Here is a 20,273-nt window from a genome sequence, read left to right as displayed (position 1 = left end):
TTTCATACCTCTATCATTTGTCACAACAACAGGAGGACAATCAACTTTAACCTCTGTGGGTAGATAACTGAATTCCACATCAAACATATTTTGCTCTATTTCATAGTCTTCTGAAACCATAACCTTCAACTCTTCAAGAGATGTAGTGGGTTGCAAAGTCAGTAATCTAGCACGTTTTTCTTCATCATCAATAAATCTCCACTCCTTCTTGGCATCCAGTGTCCATACACCACAAGTAACATAGATTTGCATCATAAACAGGTAAGTGAAAGCTTTTGTGGAAGGTGGAAGAGATGGTGATCGATCACGTTAAGGTATAATGTCGATTTTTCTTAATTTGTTTATCTTCTAAATAATTTAGAATACGCATTCTAAAATGTATTAGAACAAATCTAAACAATAATTACGAAATCTTAACCATAAATTAAGAATATTTAAAAAATATTTAAAATTATTCACTTTCCTTATTTAATTTATTTTCTTTCTATTTTAGGGTATTCTAAGGTTTACAGATTACAAATTCTAAAAATTTCTATGATATATCTTCTACTTCTTTTAGTATATAGGGTAAAACGTAGAAAACGAATTCTGAATTGATGTAGAATGAAGAAAAACGTAGAATACATATTCTTAATTTTGTAGAACATACAAAATTCAGGTTCTGAAATTTTTAGAACAAATTTTCCGTCTAAACTTCTTAGAACATGTACAAACTGTAGAATGAACAATCTAAATGTTTCAGAAAGAGAAAAAATCGTAGAAAGTCTATTCTAAACAATTTAGACCAGAAATCAGCAATTTACAAACTGATTTTTGACACCCAAAACATTTTTTTTTCAATTTTTTTTTTAACAGTTGTATACTAACATGGGTTTTCTATTTGTTTATTGGTTCAAATTTTTCAAAACTTAACTATTTTTATTAGTAGGGGCATTTTCGTCACAATTGACAATCTTGAAAAAAAAGTGTCGATGGTCAAATTTTTGGAAAAAGCTCCTTTATTTATAATTTTCCCAATATATAATTATAGTGCTCGCGGTTTGATTATCTAAACGGGAACGGGTTGTTCAAATAATTATCTAAACTATTCCTAATTAACAAAACACAAGATGAGATAATGAAATTTAATTTTAACTTTTAAATATAAAAAATGGGTACAATATTGGAACATATTGTATGCCAGAGATAATATTTATAGAGTCTCAGTGATTAATAGGTTGTTTTGTATTGTGTTGTCTATACAAAGACATATATTTTTAAAAGGTTGACTATGCGACATGTAACCAGTTACTTTGGAACATGTATTTTGAAAATTTTAAATATTTTTAAAAATAATTAAATAGTTTTTTGAATAAATTAAAGGAGAATTCGGGTATGCTATCTAATTTTTTTACCCAATCTCTATTAATAAACATTGTCTAACGCGTAATCATTTAAAAGACGGAATGGGACGATACATGGAACAAGACGGAATGTGATAGTACAGATAGGACAGGAAGGGACGTATTTCCCGTTCTAAAGTAGGTACATATAGATTATATATACACAAAAATCCAAACTAAAATCAAACTGAAATTTGTTATTTGGATTTAATACCAATATTGTACAAATACTTAATTTATGTATTTAAAATAATAAAATTCCAACTTACTTTTATGAATTCAAATTTTATATAATTTTTTTTTGTCCGTGTTGTAGCATGGATTACTACATAGTGTCCATAAAAATGTAATTATGGAATTTCTATCACATGTATATTATTTTTTTTTGTTAATAGACAAACGTAAATATTATTTCACAGAAGTAAATATTATTTTTAAACATTTTTTGCTTTTGGAAAACATAAAAGAGTATTACATCAACAAATTTAACAAATCACCTCTTAAATAATAGAGAAGATATAAGAATGTATTTTAATCACATAAATAGTAGATTATACAGTTTATGTAAAAATAATATCGACGTCATGAATATTATTAAGTTTAAAATATCTTCAACTCAATTGATGTAAACAAATAATATCTATTTTTTCAATTCTAGCCGAAAATATTACTGCAAAAAATATTTGTTGAGATGTACAAATAACATTAAACTGTATAACAGTCAAATTAAGCTTGATTTTACATTATACATGTATAAAGCAAAGAATGTGAACTAAAAGAAATAATCAAATTGCATTCTTTTTTTAACAACATGTGTATTTTGCCTTGGTCAATGATATATTTGGTGTTTTAAATGGTTAGTCAACAAAATTTAAATGGCTAGTCAATAAAATTTGATGTATTAAATGGAAGTTTGTGGTTTTCTGGTCTGAATCTGAAGGTTAATGTATCAAATGATATTTTTCCCAAATGATTTTTTTTTCTTCTTCTCCCTCGTTACATTCTTGAATTGGGGTATATATCCATAAAAATGTAATTATGGAATTTCTATCACATGTATATTATTTTTGTTTGTTAATGCTTAATAGACAAATAAAATTTAGCACAACGATTCTCATAGTATTTTACAAAAGTAAATTTTTTTGGAAAACGTAAAAGAGTATGACATCAACAAATTTAACAAATCACATCTTAAACAATACATAATATATAGGAATGTATTTTAATTACATAAATAGTAGATTATACAGTTATTGTAAAAATAATATCCACGTCATGAATATAATTCATGAAAATTTCTTAAGTTCAAAATATCTTCAACAACTTAATTGATATAAACAAATAATATATTTTTTTCAATTCTAACCGAATAGATGCAAAGGATATTTGTTGCACATGTACAAATAACATAGTTGTATAACAGTCAAATTAAGCTTGATTTTACGGTATAAATGTATAAAGCAAAGAATGTTAAGTAATGTGAACCAAAAGAAATAATCAAAATGCATTTTTTTTTACGTATGCATAATTCGATTAAAAGTCTTTTCGTCTTGCTGAACACAAAAAATTATTAAATTATATAATTTTGGTTTAATACATGAACTTTCAAATTTAAGCCAAAATAAATCATAAATTTTGTGGGAGGCTATTTAATACATCAATTTTTGTTGACTAACTATTTAAAACATCAAATATTTTTGATAATACCGAAACCAACATGTTGTTGAATAGCAAAAATAACAGTTGTTAGTTGTTCAGTTATCTTAATTTAATTATATGTGTATTTTAGCTTGGTCAATGATATTTGATGTCATAAATGACTAGTCAACAAAACTTGATCACAAAGTTTATGAATTTTGGACTAAATTTGAAAGTTAATCACAAAGTTCATGGATTTTGGACTAAATTTGAAAGTTAATCCACAAAATTCATGGTTTGTTTGACTAAATTTGAAAGTTATTATATTAAATGATATGTTTCCCAAAATGAAAAGGTGCAAACAGGCTTTTTTTTTTCTCCTTTAAATGTGACATTTCACGTTTCTCTCAAACTCTCTCTCTCTCCGCCGTTCACGTTTTCTCTCAATTCTTTCCCAGAGAGATAGAAACAGAGCCCACCGGAGATTCTGAGTCACGTCCTCAATCACCGTTACTGTGAAAATAAAACAAATAAAAAATTCAAAATTTTCATTTTCTTGGGAATAAAGAGTAGGATTATTTTAGTGGTGGGGTTTTCGAGGCAAGAGAGATACAAAAAAGATGAGTTTTAAGGATTTAGAGGCGGGAAGAAAAACTTCATTAGCTTCTTTAATGAGCTTCAAAGGTGGTGTTGGTGGTGGTCGACAAGATACGACTCAAGCTGTTGCTGCAGGTGTCTTTAAGATCAATACATGTGTTTCTACGTTCCATCGTCTTGTCAACACTCTTGGTACTCCTAAAGACACCCCTGAGCTTCGCGACAAGCTGTAAGTACTAAGTAGTTCTCAAAGTTTTCTCCTTTTTTTTGGGTTTATAAAGGTTCTTGGAATGTAAATGGTTCGATTTGCTTGGTTTGTGATTTGTGTGTGTGTGTTTTTTAGGCGCAAGACGATATTACATATCGGACAGCTTGTGAAAGATACGTCGACTAAACTTAAAGAAGTTAGTGAAACTGATCAGCAGAGAGGTGTTGATGTGAGTGTTTTTGATTTAAGGAATGATTCTTTGTTCTTCTCTTCATTTAATAGAATAGGGAATTTGATGGTTTTGTTTAATATATATATGTATTGAATGATGGTGGGTCTAGCAAAGGAAGAAGATTGTGGAAGTTGCAAAAGACTTTCAAGCTGTATTGAATGAGTTTCAAAAGGCTCAGCGTCTAGCTGCTGAAAAAGAAACTGTGTATGCTCCTCTTGTCCGCAAGCCATCTCTTTTCGCAAGGTCTGATAATGCTCATTCAAGAGTTTGAAAATGTTTTAATGTTTATTTTGTGGTTTTGGTGTATTGATTACTTGGCCTTCGTAAGATTAGGTTTACAGCCAGTGAGGCAGATGTGAATGCAGAGAAGGATCTGGAGCAGCAGGCTCTTCTTTTGGAATCAAAAAGGTAAGTTTTGTACAGACAAAAGTCTCCATCTTTGTTTGGATTCCTGACGCATCTACTAAATTGGTTTCTTGTTGCTCTTGTTACAGACAAGAACTTTTACTTTTGGACGATGTGATTGCGTTTAATGACGCTAGTATTGAGGAAAGAGATCAAAAGATACAAGCAATGCCGCAGAAATTTGGCAAGGTGCACAAATTCTTCAAAGACGTGGGAGTGTTGGTACACAAAGAAGAAGCCGTGATTGGTAAAACTGATTCTAAATCCTGTCATCCCAAAACGCTTACTTATGTCCTCGTATTCTCGTTGTAACACTTTCTTTTCATAGATGTGAATGCACAGAAGGATCCAGAGCAGCTGGCTCTTCTTTTGGAATCAAAAAAGTAAGTTTTGTGCAGACAAAAGTCTCCATCTTTGTTTGGATTCCTGACGCATCTACTAAATTAGTTTCTTGTTCCTCTTGTTGCAGACGAGAACATTTACTTTTGGACAATGTGATTGCGTATAATGATGCTACTATTGAGGAAAAAGAGCAAAAGATACAAGAAATGCAGCAGGCAATTGGCGAGGTGGACGAAATCTTCAAAGACATGGCAGTGTGGGTACACGATGAAGAAGCCATGATTGGTAAAACTGATTCTAAATCCTGTCATACCAAAACGCTTACTTATGTCCTCGTATCCTCGTTCTAACACTTTCTTTTCATAGATGAGACTAATACTGACATCGATAACTATCTCGCTAGAGCCTCCAAGACTCAACGATCATATTCTTCACTGGTATAATATTCAAACTTTTCTTACATATCATGAATGGGTTTTTGGAGAATCAGATCAACCTATAAACTTCTTCTTTCCATTGTTTCTTTCATGCAGGCTTGCTTGCTCTTGGTAGTTTTTGGTATCGTGCTCCTGATTGTCATTGTAGTGCTCGCGGTTTGATTATCTAATTGGGAATGAGTTATTCAAACGATAAAAATCTTATTATATAAAGTCTGGTTTCAAAAGATCGCGACATGTGTCAAAATCTTATTATGTTGTAGATTATTTAAATAATAAAATTATTAAAATAATAATAAAATCTTACTATTATATTATAAAAGTTACTAATTCATAATATCGTGACATGTGTCAAAGTTACTAATTCATAATAAAATCTTAGTATTATGTTATAAATTATTAAATAATAATAAAATCTTATTATTATATTGTAAATTATACAATTTTGTAATTCTAAAGAAAAAGTAATCGTCCAAACAAAAGAAAACTATAATTCAAAAACATAAAAGAAATCATACATATAATTTTACAATAAAGATACACGTAGTTATCCTAGAGAAAATCCTAAAAATTCTACAATAATTAAACTTATACAAAGACAATCCTATTTTTCTTTGGGCTAATCTTAAAATAAAAATAAATAAATATAAAGATATATATCACTCATATCTTTGTCATATATATAGAGAGAGGAAGAGGTCATTCCAATGTATCAAACTCAATTAGAATTTTCAAACATGAGCACTACAGATGGAAACCAAAACTGTGAAAGTAACGAAAAGTCAAGATCATACAAATTGCTTGGGATAGAAAAAGTCTCATACGATATGTGGGTAAAATAAACATAATAAAATTTGTTTACTTATTTTAAAATACATTCAGTAATAGTTAACATTAGTATTGTAACTAAGATATATTAACTTTTTTTTGTCAACAACTTAAATAGATTAGCTGAAAATAGCCAATTGGTATGAACACTGTTTACGTAAGTGATATGAAGCGGTATGAACTAAGATATATTAACTATAAACTAAAAATCTAATAGATTTTATGAATTATTATCTAAAACTAATTTTTTAAATTTAATATTTATAAAATATATCAAAAGAAACAAAGTACAATATTGATACACAAAATAATAATTCTAAACAACATTTACTAATTTCAAAACATGAACAAACAATAGAAACGAAAGGTAAAAAAGATACGAAAGACCTTGTGTCTCTTTTAAAAGTGAGAATGTGTCATGTGCCTTAGACCTTCTTCATTTAGCCTTTTTACATATGCTCCAAAATTTTGACTCTACTTATTTGTTTCAAACCCTACAAAAGTCACATAAAAGAGAAAAAATATTTTAGCTAAACAAAAATTGATATTACTAAATTTAAAAATTTATGTGAGAGGTAGAATATGATGTTTGATAAGAATTTGTCTTGCTATTTACAGAGAAATCAATTTCCTGTACGAGTTTGCTATGCAATGACTATCAATAAGAGGCAAGGTCAAAGCTTTTTAAAAAGGTTGGTTTATATTTGCCAAATCCAGTATTTTCTCAGAGAGAATTATATGTAGCCCTCTCCAGAGTCACTACAACTACATGACTTCAGATTCTTAAAAGAGACATAAAACACTACGACAATAATGTTCTACAAAATATTGTCTACCAAGAAGTTTTCAACAACATATGATTTTCATAAAAAAAATTCGACTTAGTTCTATTGCTTTTATTTACCATGATATTGCTTTCAACTTTGTTCTATTGGTGAAACTTTTTTAATGGAAAGACAAATTTTCCTTATTTTTAACAAAAATATACTCATACTTTCTCCATTTTCAGTTTGGAATAGGTAAGATTAATATGTTTACCAAAAAAATGGAAGATTAATATATGCATCTTTTTCTAATACTGTATTTTAAAATTTATTGTAATAGTTTTAGAATGTTTTATTTAATTTATATTTTCATCTTTGTACATCATGGTGTGTCAAAGAAACTTCCACGAATACATTGGCAAATTTAACATTAGTTACTATCAATAGATTTTGTAACGTTGGAAAATGGTCTTTAGTTTCATTGGTTGTTGGACCAAGCCACTTTGAGATAGCTAAAAGACCTGAACATGTTCTCTCCACACAGGAGGAGGGCAGAGCCGAGGTTCTCTCTATGGTGGAGGAGGTTGGACGCAAGGTTATCTCTCCAAGGGAAGAACGTGGGGGAGGTTGGATGCAAGGTTATCTTCCCATGGGAGGAAGGCGGAGCCAAGGTTCTCTCCATGGTGGAGGAGGTTGGACGCAAGGTCTCCCCATGACGCAGGAGGGCTGATCCGAGGTTCTCACCATGGTTTGTCAAGCACTATTGTGATGTAATTTATTTTTTATTCGAAATATTTTTGAGCTAACAATTTTAGTGATTAAAGAAGTTATGCAAAAGTGAAAGTAAAAAGACATATAATAATTGGCTTAATTTGATCATATAGACATTTTCTAGGTGGTGGTAAGTAATACTCCATTTGTAACATACAATATACTTAGGTGTAAAAATTTCACTTTTAATGGTAACATATATAAACGATTTGTATATGAGATATAAATCAGTGTATTATAGGAAAACAAATTTATAAATAATGTACAATAAATTTTAATATATTTTTATTAAATTTAATTTTAATTACAATTACTTTAAACCCGCACATCGGGCGGATCCTAATCTAGTAATTATCTAAACTATTCCTAATTAACAAAACACAAGATGAGATAATAAAATTTAATTTTAACTTTTAAATATAAAAAATGGATATGACATTGGAACATATTGTATGCCGAGATAATATTTATAAGACATTAAGAGTCCCAGTGATTAATAGGTCATTTTGTATTGTGTTGTCTATACAAAGATACATATTTTTAAAAGGTTGACTATGCGACATCTAACCAGTTACTTTGGAACGGGTACTTTGAAAATTTTGGATATTTTTAAAAACAATTAAATAGTTTTTTGAAAGATTTAAAGGAAAATTCGGGTATGCTAGAATTTTTATCCAATCTCTATTAATAAACATTGTCTAACGTGTAATCATCTAAAAGACGGAATGGGACGGTACATGGAACAAGACGGAACAGGATAGTACAGATGGGATAGGAGGGGACGTATTTCCCGTTCTAAAGTAGGTACATCTAGATTATATATACACAAAAATCCAAACTGAAATCTGATATATGGATGTAATACCAAGATTGTACAAATACTTAATTTATGTATTTAAAATAATAAAATTGTAACTTACTTTTATGAATTTAATTTTATATATTTTGTTTTTGTCCGTGTTGTAGCATGGATTACTACCTAGTGTCCATAAAAATGTAATTATGGAATTTCTATCACATGTATATTATTTTTAAACATTTTTTGCTTTTGGAAAACATAAAAGAGTATTACATCAACAAATTTAACAAATCACCTCTTAAATAATAGAGAAGATATAAGAATGTATTTTAATTACATAAATAGTAGATTATACAGTTGATGTAAAAATAATATCTACGTCATGAAAATTTATTAAGTTTAAAATATCTTCAACTCAATTGATGTAAACAAATAATATCTATTTTTCAATTCTAGCCAAAAATATTACTGCAAAAAATATTTGTTGCACATGTACAAATAACAGTAATGTGAACTAATAGAAATAATCAAAATGCATTCTTTTTTTAACAACATGTGTATTTTGCCTTGGTCAATTATATATTTGGTGTTTTAAATGGCTAGTCAACAAAATTTAAATGGCTAGTCAGCAAAATTTGATGTATTAAATGGAAGTTCATGGTTTTCTGGCTGGAAGTTCATGGTTTTCTGGCCTAAATCTAAAGGTTAATGTATCAAATGATATTTTTCCCAAAATGAAAATTTTTTTTTCTTCTTCTCCTTCGTTACAGGTAATGTGACATTTCACGTTTCTCTCAAACTCTCTCTCTCTGCCGTTCACGTTTTCTCTCAGTTCTTTCCTAGAGAGAGATAGAAACAGAACCCACCGGAGATTCTGAGTCACGTCCTCAATCTCGCTTACCGTGAAAACAAAACAAATAAAAAATTCAAATTTTTCATTTTCTTGGGAGTTTTCGAGGATGAGTTTTAAGGATTTAGAGGCGGGAAGAAAAACATCATTAGCTTCTTTAATGAGCTTCAAAGGTGGTGTTGGTGGTGGTCGACAAGATACGACTCAAGCTGTTGCTGCAGGTGTCTTTAAGATCAATACATGTGTTTCTACGTTCCATCGTCTTGTCAACACTCTTGGTACTCCTAAAGACACCCCTGAGCTTCGTGACAAGCTGTAAGTACTAAAGTAGTTCTCAAAAGTTTTCTCCTTTTTCTGGGTTTATAAGGTTCTTGGAATGTAAAATAGTTTCTTAATATCAGTGGTTGTAAATGGTTCAATTTGCTTGGTTTGTGATGTGTGTGTGTGTGTGTGTGTGTGTGTGTTAGGCACAAGACGATATTACATATCGGACAGCTTGTGAAAGATACATCGGCTAAACTTAAAAAAGCTAGGGAAACTGATCATCGGAGTGGTGTTGATGTGAGTGATTTTGATTAAAAAATGATTATTTGTTCATCTCTTCATTTATTAGGGAATTTGATGGTTTTGTTTATATATATATATGTTGGTGGTGGGTTAGCAAAGGAAGAAGATTGTGGATGTTAAGCTTGCAAAAGACTTTCAAGCTGTATTGCAAGAGTTTCTCAAGGCTCAGCGTCTAGCTGCTGAAAGAGCATCTCTTCCCTCAAGGTTTGATAATGCTCATTCAAGAGTTTGAAAATGTTTTCATGTTTATTTTGTGTGGTTTTGGTGTATTGATTACTTGGCCTTGGGTGAGATTAGCTATACAGCCAGTGAGGCAGCTGTGAATGCTGAGAAGGATCTGGATCTTCTTTTGGAATCAAAAAAGTAAGTTTTGTACAGACAAAAGTCTCCATCTTTGTTCGGATTCATGACGCATCTACTAATTGGTTTGTTGTTGCTCTTGTTACAGAAAAGAACTTGCACTTGTGAACAATAAGATTGCGTATAATGCGGCTTTTATTGAGAAAAGAGAGCAAGACATACAAGAAATGCAGCAGGAAATTGACGAGGTGCAGGACATCTTCAAAGACATGGCAGTGTTGGTACACGATGAAGAAGCCGTGATTGGTAAATCTGATTCTAAATCCTGTCATACCAAAACGCTTACTTATGTCCTCGTATCCTCGTTCTAACACTTTCTCTTCATAGATGAGACTAATACTGACATCGATAACTATCTCGCTAGAGCCTTTATGACTCAACGATCATATTCTTCACTGGTATAATATTTAAACTTTTCTTACATATCATGAATGGGTTTTTGGAGAATCAGATCAACCTATAAACTTCTTCTTTCCATTGTTTCTTTCATTCAGGCTTGCTTGCTCTTGGTAATTTTTGGTATCGTGCTCCTGATTGTCATTGTAGTGCTCGCGGTTTGATTTTTCACAACTCATGAAAGCATGGACAAGTGGCCTATCATCTATCAAGAAGTATAATGAGCGTATGCTTGTCACTTAATAGTGCTCATGCAAGGATTGAACTATTTTTCTTTTGTCCCTTAATGGATTTAATTCTCTTGTGCCTTTGACCAAGAAAACATTTCTACACTATCCCCTTTTATTCTACATTCCTACCTCTATAATAAAGACGATTTTCAATTTTACCCTTGATTGTTATATTTACTAGACCTACATGGCTACAAGCCGTTAGTGCAGCGGTGAAAGTGACTGGGTCAGGTTTAAACCCTTCATCTTTGCATTTTTCTTGAAGTAGACTAAAGATTTATGTGCGTTTCCATTAGGAGCAAAACCAACAATGACTGGAATTCCACGAAACTACAGTTCGTTTCTCCATCTTGTCAAATACTTCACGAGAAAACTCAACACACCCGCATCGACAATACAAATCAACCAGTGAATTACTCACCCTGACATTGGTTTTTGAAATCCTGACTCATAACATAATCCAAAAGAGAGAGCACCTAGGAGGTTTGTGCAAGCGTTGAGAGAGTAGCAATAATAGCAACGTAATCTGGATTCACTCCTGAAATCTGCATCTCACGGAACCATACCAACGCTTCATCGTGAAAGCCCCCATTTATCATAGAGCTGTCCAAGAAATCAAGTCCCGTTCAGGCATGTCGTCGAACTGACTTAACAGCGTTATCGACTTGACCACTCCTCATGTACCCATCTGTTTGTACTAAGGATTGCACAACACTAAATAAATATCGATTTTTGGGGAAGAGTGAAGTTTGTTCTTTTATTAACGATAAAGATGTGAGGTCGTCACTAAAACGAGTCAAGATTGTGCTCGTCAGTTCACAGGAAAACTAACAAGCGAACAATGATGAGCTCGAAAGCTAACGAGAATTATACAGGAAACAATAACTATGATTAGACACAAAGTTTTGCTCTCGGGGTATTGTACGTGAGTCTGATGGATACTCTCCAGTGAGTATTGTTGCTTTATATAGCGGACTGTAGACCGAGGATTTTCTAGGGTTTCCATCGTGAATTCCCGAGATTGCCCCTTCACGAGTTACTAATGACTTTCATCCAATTTTGTCGGGCCGAAATCACAATTATCTTGTCTTGATGGGCCGAGTGCCATATTGGGCACAGCCCATGTCCAACAATAGTTCCCCCCTTAGTCCGGAGAGCGTCAGTTTTTCTGCGATCGGCGGGCGTGCTCGAATTGTCTGTAATGTGCCTGCTCGGCACAGATCGTCTCGGATTGCTTTTGGGGAATGAAATTGCTACAGTGATTCTTCTACAATTTCTTCTGTAACTTGTTGTCTCGTTTTCCGAGAGACACTGGAAAAATCCTTCGGTCTTTATTTTGAGCGCGGTTTTCAATGACATTCCCGAAAAAGAGAAGAGAGTGATTGAGATGACGGATTTGACAGTAATTTTTCCATTTTATTTACTTATTTATGCACCTTCCTCTTCTCACTTCCTTCTTAACTCCTCCCATTCCACAAGAAGGTAACTTTCTCTCTCTATCTCTTTACTTTTATGTTTTTGCTTTCTCTCTCTACTTTCTCTCTTTATTTTTCGATTAGATCCCCTTTTACCTAGTTCGGCCGCCGCCGAGCAAGCTTCTAATTGAGGTCGTCCATGGTCGGCGAATGGCAGGATCCGTCGATTAACCGTCCTTCTCGGGTGGCGCCGAGAGTCATGGTACTGGAGGTTAGTCAAAGCCGCGGGATCGGCGGAGATGATGGATCCGGAGGTCGGCAGGCAAAGGTTGGTGGAGATCGGCGGTTTGAGGTTGATGCCGACCTGGATTGCGGTGATGTCGATCTCATGAGAGGTCAAGAGGTCGGTTTGAATGCAGAATGTCGGGTTGGCTGCGAGACCAGCTCAAGTCTGGATGAAACCGTGACCGCCAGTCATCGTGTCGCGGTCGCCGCGGGTTTAAGAGGAGATGAGCTCGGCATAAGGGAAATAGGGGTCAATGAGGAAGGACTCGGGGTCGACACTGATAAGCTCGGCAGTGGTGAAGTCGACGGTGAGATTGACAGATCCGAGATCAGCGGTCGGCGAGTGGGAATGAGTTTTGAGGTTGACGTGGCCGAAGCTGATGCTCAGGTCGGTCTTGAGAGCGGTGAGCTGGTTGATTACCGGGTTGAGACTGGTCTTGAGAGCGGCGAGTTAGGTCGAGTTGTATTGAGCGGTGATGAGCTCGGCAACGGTAAGGATGGTTGCGAGCTCGGCGATAATGGGATTGATGGTGAGATCAGCATTGATGATGCGATCGACGGTAGTGAGCTCGGCGGCCATGGAGTCAACGGTGCTCGGCGAACTTGTGAGCTCGGCGGCCATAGAATCAATGGTGCTCGGCGACCTTGTGGTCATGAGCTCGGCGTCGATGATGTGATCGGTAGTGAGCATGGCATGAGACCTATTCGGCTGACAATTCGGAGCTCACGAGTTCACGAGACTGCGGACAATGCCGAGCTGGATGATCGGCAAGATAGATCTCGTTCGTGCGGAAACGAGGTCGGCGCAGAGGAATTCAGAGGTCAAATTGATAGTTTTAGTCGCGTTTGTTCCGATTCTGACGCTTACTCTAATGATGGCGATGCCGATCTTATGATGGGAGGCCGCGAGGTCGGCTTGCTTTGCAGGAAGGTTGGCCGACCTTCCACGAGCTCTCATGTTCCAACATACGCGCGTGGTAAGACTCTTGCAGGGATCCGACGCGCTTTCTCGAGAGAATCGGGTACTAACTATAAGAATGCTTTCGATGGTGTTGATATTGGGGCAGAATGTGGAGACCTTGGTGTTGATAGTTTGGCCAACGATTTCAACTTTGATGATATTCCCGAGTTTAGTGAGGGTAGCGAAACTGGTTCTGGTGGGAGTCCTATGGACGTCGTACCAACTGAGGATGTCGTTCCAAGTTCGGCTGTTCTGGGTCTTGGTGCTGTTCCTGTTGGTTCTGATGACGAGCTCGCCGTTGGTCCGATCGATCAGGGTTCTTCATTGTGCACATCGGACACCATTGCTGAGATGGCGCAGTGGTGTAAGATGCCTGATGGGTTGGTATTCCAGATTCCTAAATCTCACGAGCGTCCTTGGACGCCTCCAGCAGGTTTTATCACTCTCTATACGCATTACTTCACTGATTGCGGCCTTTGGTTTCCTCTGCCGGAGTTCTTGATGCGTTACTGTGCGAGACGCAAGATTGCTATTTCTCAGCTTTCTGTGGGAGGTATCCGCAACGCAGCTGGTTTGGCGATACTTGGTACCGATTGTGGTGTAGAGGTTGACGCGCATTTCCTCGAGGAAGCCACCAGATTTACGAAAGTCAGAGGTAGTCTTGGATACTTTTATACTAGTGCTAAGTCGGGTTATCAGATCATCACCGGAGCTGAGAAGAAGATTCGTCATTGGCAGCGTTACTTTTTCTTTGTCAAGCTAGATGAGACTTCGGTTGACAACCTCGATATGTTTTATGCTACCGAGTGGAATTTGGTTCCCGGTAGCCTTGCTGTTTCTTATCTTTGCTCGTTGATCTTCTCCAATTTGTTTCTAACACACCTTGTTTTTGTTGATGTTTGCAGAGCCTGTCGTTCGCTTGCGTGCTCATCCTCCAGGGTTTTTCGACAATCTCAGGAAGATCAGAGCGAGAGGGGCGATTGATTGGCCTTCCCTTACTCAGAGATCTCGTGAGTTCTCTATAAGCTCTTGTGACTTTCACGGTTACGTTTGGTGGTTATTAAGTTGTCTCACTTTGTTTTTCTTTTCAGGTCTACCACGCTTAGGAATGGGAAAGGTTAACACTCGTCTTCCTCGCTATGCCGATCAGTTAAGTAGGTGCATTGTCGTTGTCCCTTCTGCGCGTGCTGCTGATGCCGAGGTCGCTGATCCTGTCGCGGGAGTTGATGCCGAGCCGCAACCTGCCAGTGATGTTAGATCGGCGGAGATGGCTTCTGCTCGTGCCGACAAGAGAGCTGCTACTGTTCCTTCTGCTGCCCCCCGCGCACAGAAGAAGTCGCGCGGCGAGACTTCTGAGGCCTTAGCTATTGTTGTTGCTGATTCTGGGCGTCCTACTCCGACGAGGAAGAGAGCTTCTCTTGGCGAGGTGATTGTTTCTGAGCCCGAGTTATCCAAGAGATCTAGGAGGGACGGCGTACCGCATGATACCACTGAGACCGATGACTCGTTTTCTTTCTCCAACAAGACGAAGGAAAAGTCGTTCTTCAACAATAGAGTTTCTTGTGGCGAGCTTGCTAGCAAGCTTCGCGGCTCTTCTGGTCCGCTTCCTCCTGTGGATTCTCTTCACGATCCTGAGCTGTACCGATCATGGGCTCGGCGATACTTTCAGGTTGGCATTTCTCTTCATATTTTGAGTTAGCACCTTCAATCGTTGTCTTGACTTCTTATCCCTTATGCTTTCGGGATGGCGGTTTTGTGAACCGTATGGTCATCTCGTACGAGCGCCGTCTTGCCGAGCTGGCGAAGCAAGTTGCTGATGCTCGCCCCTGAGCCGCCCAGGAGGTTGGCCGAGGAACTTCGCCAGGATTTTGAGAAGGAGCGGGGGGTGACTGCTGCCCAGACAAAGCAGGCCGCCGGTTATCGGAAACAGTTGGCTGATCACAAGGCTTCTCTGGCCGAGCACAAGGCTTCTTTGGAAGCTTCTCGTTCCCGCATCGAGCAGCTTGAGGCAGACAACACATTTAAGAGAGGGCAGCTGCAGCAGTTGCAAGCAGAGCGGCAGGGCTTCGATGCCAAGCTTGCTGGCTATAGGTCTTGCATTGAGAGACTGAGGAGGCACATCCTTGATAACAGAGCAGCGCATGAGTCTCTGATGTCGTTGAGTCAGGTGTCGGGTACTTATGAGTGTCTCCAGGAGCTGATGACGGGTGGCATGGTCATTCCGCCGAAGATGTTGCTTACGTTGGAGACTGATTCGAAGATGTTGGAGGACAAGGTCGCTGGTTTTGATATTACCGAAGTTCTGGATAGCGATCTCGAGGCCTTTCCAGAGACTACGCTCGGCCTGGAGAGCATGCTCGTCCACGCGATTCCTCAGGTGGCACCGGTGAGCGCAGATGTTCCTGTGATCATGGGGGGAGAGGTCGCTACGGCAGGGGCACCCGCGACCTCGGACGCTCAGGTCGATGCCGACCAGTGACTTGTCTTTGTTTCCTTTGTGTTATTTTTTGTATCTTTGGACCTTATCTCCGTGATGTAGCGGATGTTGAGCCTTGTTAGGCGTTGTACTTTTTTCTTTTTGGGACCTTGCATTATCGTTCGATTGACCGGATATTGAGCCGTTTAGGCATTGTACTTTTTCTTTTTGGAACTTGCTATGTTTTACCCTCTGGTCTTTGACATGTGTTGATCGTTTGATGGATGTGGTTTTCGAGGATCACTGTATTGGTTACTTCACCTCGAAAATTGTATCCTTTGCTCTATAAATTGCTCCTCAAATGCTCACTTCTTGCCATTCCACTTCGTTCTGTTTCTTTTTCATGAAAGGTCTCTCTTTTGGTTTTGAGCGGTTGAGGTTGGTACTATGGCGCTAGGTCTAGACAATGTGATTCGCTCCGAACTCGAGTTTTATCGTTGGATCCAGAGGTTAAGGGCCTACACTCTAGCTACGCGCCGTAAGTTCGAGCTTTGCTTCCATTTTGATCGTGTGGACGGGACTGTTGCGTATCTCGAAACTATGATCGATGAGGGGTTCTTCGTTCCAAAGTGGAGATGGGATCGTTTGCTCGAGGAGCGTTCTCGTCGTGAAGCAGCAGTGGATGCAGTGGAGGTTCCTAAACTTGAAGAGGGTGATCTTGAACCTCTCAACACCAGACCTTTCGAAAGTAATGCAGAGATCGATGCTTGCTGAACTCGGATCGACGTATTACATCGATACATTATTCAGCTAGAGTGTACAGACCATATCTTCATTGAGAGCAGCCGTGCTGAAGGAATCTGCTCATATCTGGAGAGTATGGCTGCTAGGGGTGTAGACGTCCCAATGTATACGCTGGAGAAGTTGCGTGAGGAGTGCCTGGCTTGGCGGGAGACGATCGACGGGCTAGAGTTTGATGTTCCCTCTAATGCTGATCTGGGGCTAGAAGATTGAACGCCTGTGCGTGATGCATATGCCGAGCATGGCCTTTGTTTCTGTTCTTTGTGCCGAGCATGGCCTTTTGTTGGTCGTTCCTGTTATGAAATAAAAATTGTGTTTTGCCTATCTTTGGTATCAATTTGTACTTTACGGTGCGAGACGTCTCTCGGTTTATCCTATTACGTATCGATTTCCAAGTGTTTAGGGTGGTAGTCAAGATAAGCTCGTCGTACCTTTTAGGTGCGGCCCTGGTGTCCGGCTTATCCTGTGTGTGTCACGAGGTCGGCAAGAAAGTGCAAGTGAGAACTTGGCTTATACAGACTTAACCGCCTGCTAGCTGAATGCGAGACTGGGCTCGGCTTTTTGGTGCGGATTATTTCACTGCTGCATCCATGAGGAACGCGTTCTAAATCGTTCCCTTGGCCAGAGGCTTGATGTATGAGCTGGACATCTCGCTGAGACGGACTCGTTCGAGAGAGCTCGTTTTGGTTTTGAAATGTTCAAACTTTTGTTTTTGATTTTTTGGGATAGCTGTGCCTTTTGACGGGCTGCCTACGTACCCTCAGAGAGGGATCAAGCCATTCGTAGTTCATATTGCTAGTGGTAGTAGCGTTTCAAGTTTCCGGAATTCCATGAACGGGGAATCGGGGTGCCGTCCAAGGTGAGGAGCTGGTAGACGCTAGGGGTGAATACCTTGGAGATCAAGTATGGGCCCTCCCAGTGAGCGCCCATCTTTCCCGCGTTGAGCTCGGCTGTGTTTTCAAAGACTTTCCTGAGGACGAGGTCACCTTCATCGAAGTGGCGAGGCCTGACTTTCTTGTTGTACAACTTTGCAGCTTGCTGCTGATAGTTCTGGATTCGGATAAGGGCTCTGCCACGCTCTTCTTCGAGGGTATCGAGAGTATCGAGCATCATTTCCGTGTTTAAAGCAGGATCATGAACGAGCATGGAGCGTCTCAGTGTTGGCACACCGATTTCCTCAGATGCAAGTGCTTCCATTCCATATGCAAGGGAGAACGGGGTTCGTCTTGTAGATCGGCACGGGGAGGTATGGTGCGACCACAAGACACCATCGAGTTCGTCAGCCCAAAGGCCTTTTTTGTCTTCGAGCCATTTTTTGAGTCCGTCGATGATTGTCTTGTTGGTCGCCTCAGCTTGTCCGTTCCCCTGCGGGTAGCGAGGTGTGGACTTGCTCAGGCGAATTCTCCATTTTGTGCAAAACCCTTCAAATTGTAGCGAGGTAAACTGCGTGCCGTTGTCAGTGAAAATTTCATACGGGAGTCCGTGCCTACAGATGATGTTTTTCCACACAAATTTTTGGACGTGCGGAGTTCCGATTTTTGCGAAGGCTTCAGCTTCGACCCACTTGGTGAAATAATCCGTCATGATGAGGATGTATTTCTTTTGACGAGACACGGGGAGTGGTCCAACGATATCCATTGCCCACCTCATGAAGGGGTAAGGCGGTGTTGTTGTCCTTAGAAGCTCGGTTGGCGCGTGAATAATAGGAGCGTGGCGTTGTCATTTTCGCACTTTGCGACTAATTTCTCGCAATCTTCGTTCATTGTAGGCCAATAATGACCATTGTTGCGTATACGCATTGCGAGCACGCGAGCTCCAGAATGATTGCCACCGGAACCCTCGTGGAGTTCTCTCATTGCGTCATTGACCTCTTTGGGACCGACACAAGTCAACAGTGCACCAGATGCGGTCCAGTGGAAAACGTTACCATCCAAGAGAGTGTAATGTGCGCAGCTAGCTCTAAGGCGCCGGGCTTCCCATTTGTCGGACGGCGCAATGCCATCGGCGATGTAGCAACAGATTTCTTCTTGCCAATCAGGTGGTCGATCTTTAGGTTCGGAACTGGTTTGTCCTCGACTGACGGACTCGTGCTCGGCAGATGCTTGTCCTTGATTGACGGACTTGTGGTCGGCAGATGCTTGTCCAGTTTCTTTTCCGGCGGATATTCGTTTGGTGGATCCTTGCTCGGCGGACTCTGATCCTTCAGATATTTGTTCGATAGATATCAGTTCGGTGGATCCTTGTTTGGCGGATTCCTGCTCGGCTGAGCTTTCAATAGAAGTTGATGGGGCACTGGCCGATGGTTCAGAGACAAGCAATGTTAGCACGGGAGTACCGTTGTTCGTTCTTTGTTTTTTTGAGACTGGAACGTTGAAAGTTTCATCTTCCATAACCTTTTTCTTTTAAAGATCTTCAGCAATGGGATCGATGTTCGCAGGAGAAATGATGCTTGGTTGATCGATTTTCTCGACTGGGATCACTCGACGGAGGTCGGGATCAGATGTAGACGCTAACACGGCCAGGGCGTCGGCTGGAGCATTGTCACTGCGAGGAATTTTCGTCAACTCAAACGACTCGAATGAACCGGATAGGTTTTGGACAACTTTAAGGTAAGCGTCCATTCGGTTGTTCCTGCATTCGTAATCACCGCTGAACTGGTGGGTCACCAGCTGCGAGTCGCAAAAGACTTGTAAATTCTTGACCCCAATTCCGCTTGCCAACCTCATTCCTGCGATCAAGGCTTCGTACTCGGCCTCGTTGTTTGAGGCAGCAAAGGCGAGCCGGAATGATTGTTCGAGCACTTCACCTGTTGGTGAAACAAGGTGTATGCCGATCCCAAAGCCGTGTCGGGAGGAAGCACCATCGACGTGCAACAACCACTTCTCTTCGCGCGGAGTGCCTGATTCTAGTTCGGGAGAGAGCTCGACCAAAAAGTCAGCGAGTACTTGAGATTTCGCACAAGTGCAATTCTTGTATTCAATATCATATTCGCATAATTCCACTGCCCACTTGGCCAAACGACCTGATTGACTTGGACTGTGCAAAATGGTCCGAAGGGGCTGGTTAGTCAAGACTTCCATGGTGTGGGACTGAAAATACGGACGTAGTTTCCGAGCTGAGATAACTACGGCGTAGGCGAGCTTTTCCAAGGTTGGATAGCGGAGCTCAGCTCCATCGAGACTTTTGCTGACATAGAAAATGGGATGCTGTTCTCCCCTGTCCTCTTTAATAAGCACCCCACTGACCGCCGAGCTGGAGACGGCGATGTACAGATAGAGCGTTTCTCCTTGATCGGGCTTCGCCAGGACTGGGGGAGTAGCTAGATAAATCTTGAGTTCCTGGAAGGCGGACTCGCACTTATCATCCCATTCAAACTTTTTGTTGCTGCGCAGCAGCTGGTAAAAGGGTAAACACTTATCGGTGGAGCGTGAAATAAACCGATTGAGAGCAGCAATTCTTCCCGTAAGTCGCTGCACTTCGCGAGTGTTTCGTGGAGATGGAGTGTTTGTGAGCGCCGAAATCTGTTACGGATTAGCTTCGATACCCCTCTTGGTGACGAGGTATCCTAGGAATTCTCCAGAAGTTACGC

At 39.1% G+C, this 20,273-nt stretch overlaps 2 protein-coding genes and 1 pseudogene across 3 annotated transcripts; 2 read left to right on the top strand and 1 right to left on the bottom strand.

The window, feature by feature from the left end:
- LOC104731782 (syntaxin-23-like) lies at positions 3,424-6,761 on the top strand. 2 transcript variants are annotated; one of them, XM_010451264.1, is made up of 10 exons: positions 3,424-3,846; positions 3,961-4,054; positions 4,167-4,300; positions 4,391-4,465; positions 4,552-4,709; positions 4,791-4,845; positions 4,932-5,089; positions 5,171-5,241; positions 5,338-5,362; positions 6,688-6,761. In XM_010451264.1, exons 1-10 carry the CDS (start codon positions 3,641-3,643, stop codon positions 6,732-6,734), a joined length of 1,023 nt encoding a protein of 340 aa, XP_010449566.1. In that variant the 5' UTR covers positions 3,424-3,640; the 3' UTR covers positions 6,735-6,761. The 2 variants fall into 2 exon arrangements, with proteins under 2 accessions (XP_010449566.1, XP_019088928.1); XM_019233383.1 differs by lacking the exon at positions 6,688-6,761 and having other exon boundaries at positions 5,338-5,502.
- Positions 9,087-10,945, top strand: LOC104731780 (syntaxin-22-like). The gene is made up of 7 exons (XM_019233796.1): positions 9,087-9,568; positions 9,721-9,814; positions 9,915-10,024; positions 10,118-10,183; positions 10,269-10,426; positions 10,508-10,578; positions 10,675-10,945. Exons 1-7 carry the CDS (start codon positions 9,363-9,365, stop codon positions 10,738-10,740), a joined length of 771 nt encoding a protein of 256 aa, XP_019089341.1. The 5' UTR covers positions 9,087-9,362; the 3' UTR covers positions 10,741-10,945.
- LOC109127953 overlaps positions 10,919-20,273 on the bottom strand; it is a 21,498-nt pseudogene continuing 12,143 nt past the window's right edge.

Source organism: Camelina sativa, chromosome 12, assembly GCF_000633955.1.
Source record: "Camelina sativa cultivar DH55 chromosome 12, Cs, whole genome shotgun sequence".
NCBI lineage: Eukaryota > Viridiplantae > Streptophyta > Magnoliopsida > Brassicales > Brassicaceae > Camelina > Camelina sativa.
The sequence above is the reverse complement of the archived record's forward strand: the minus strand, read 5'-3'. Positions and strand labels throughout refer to the sequence as shown.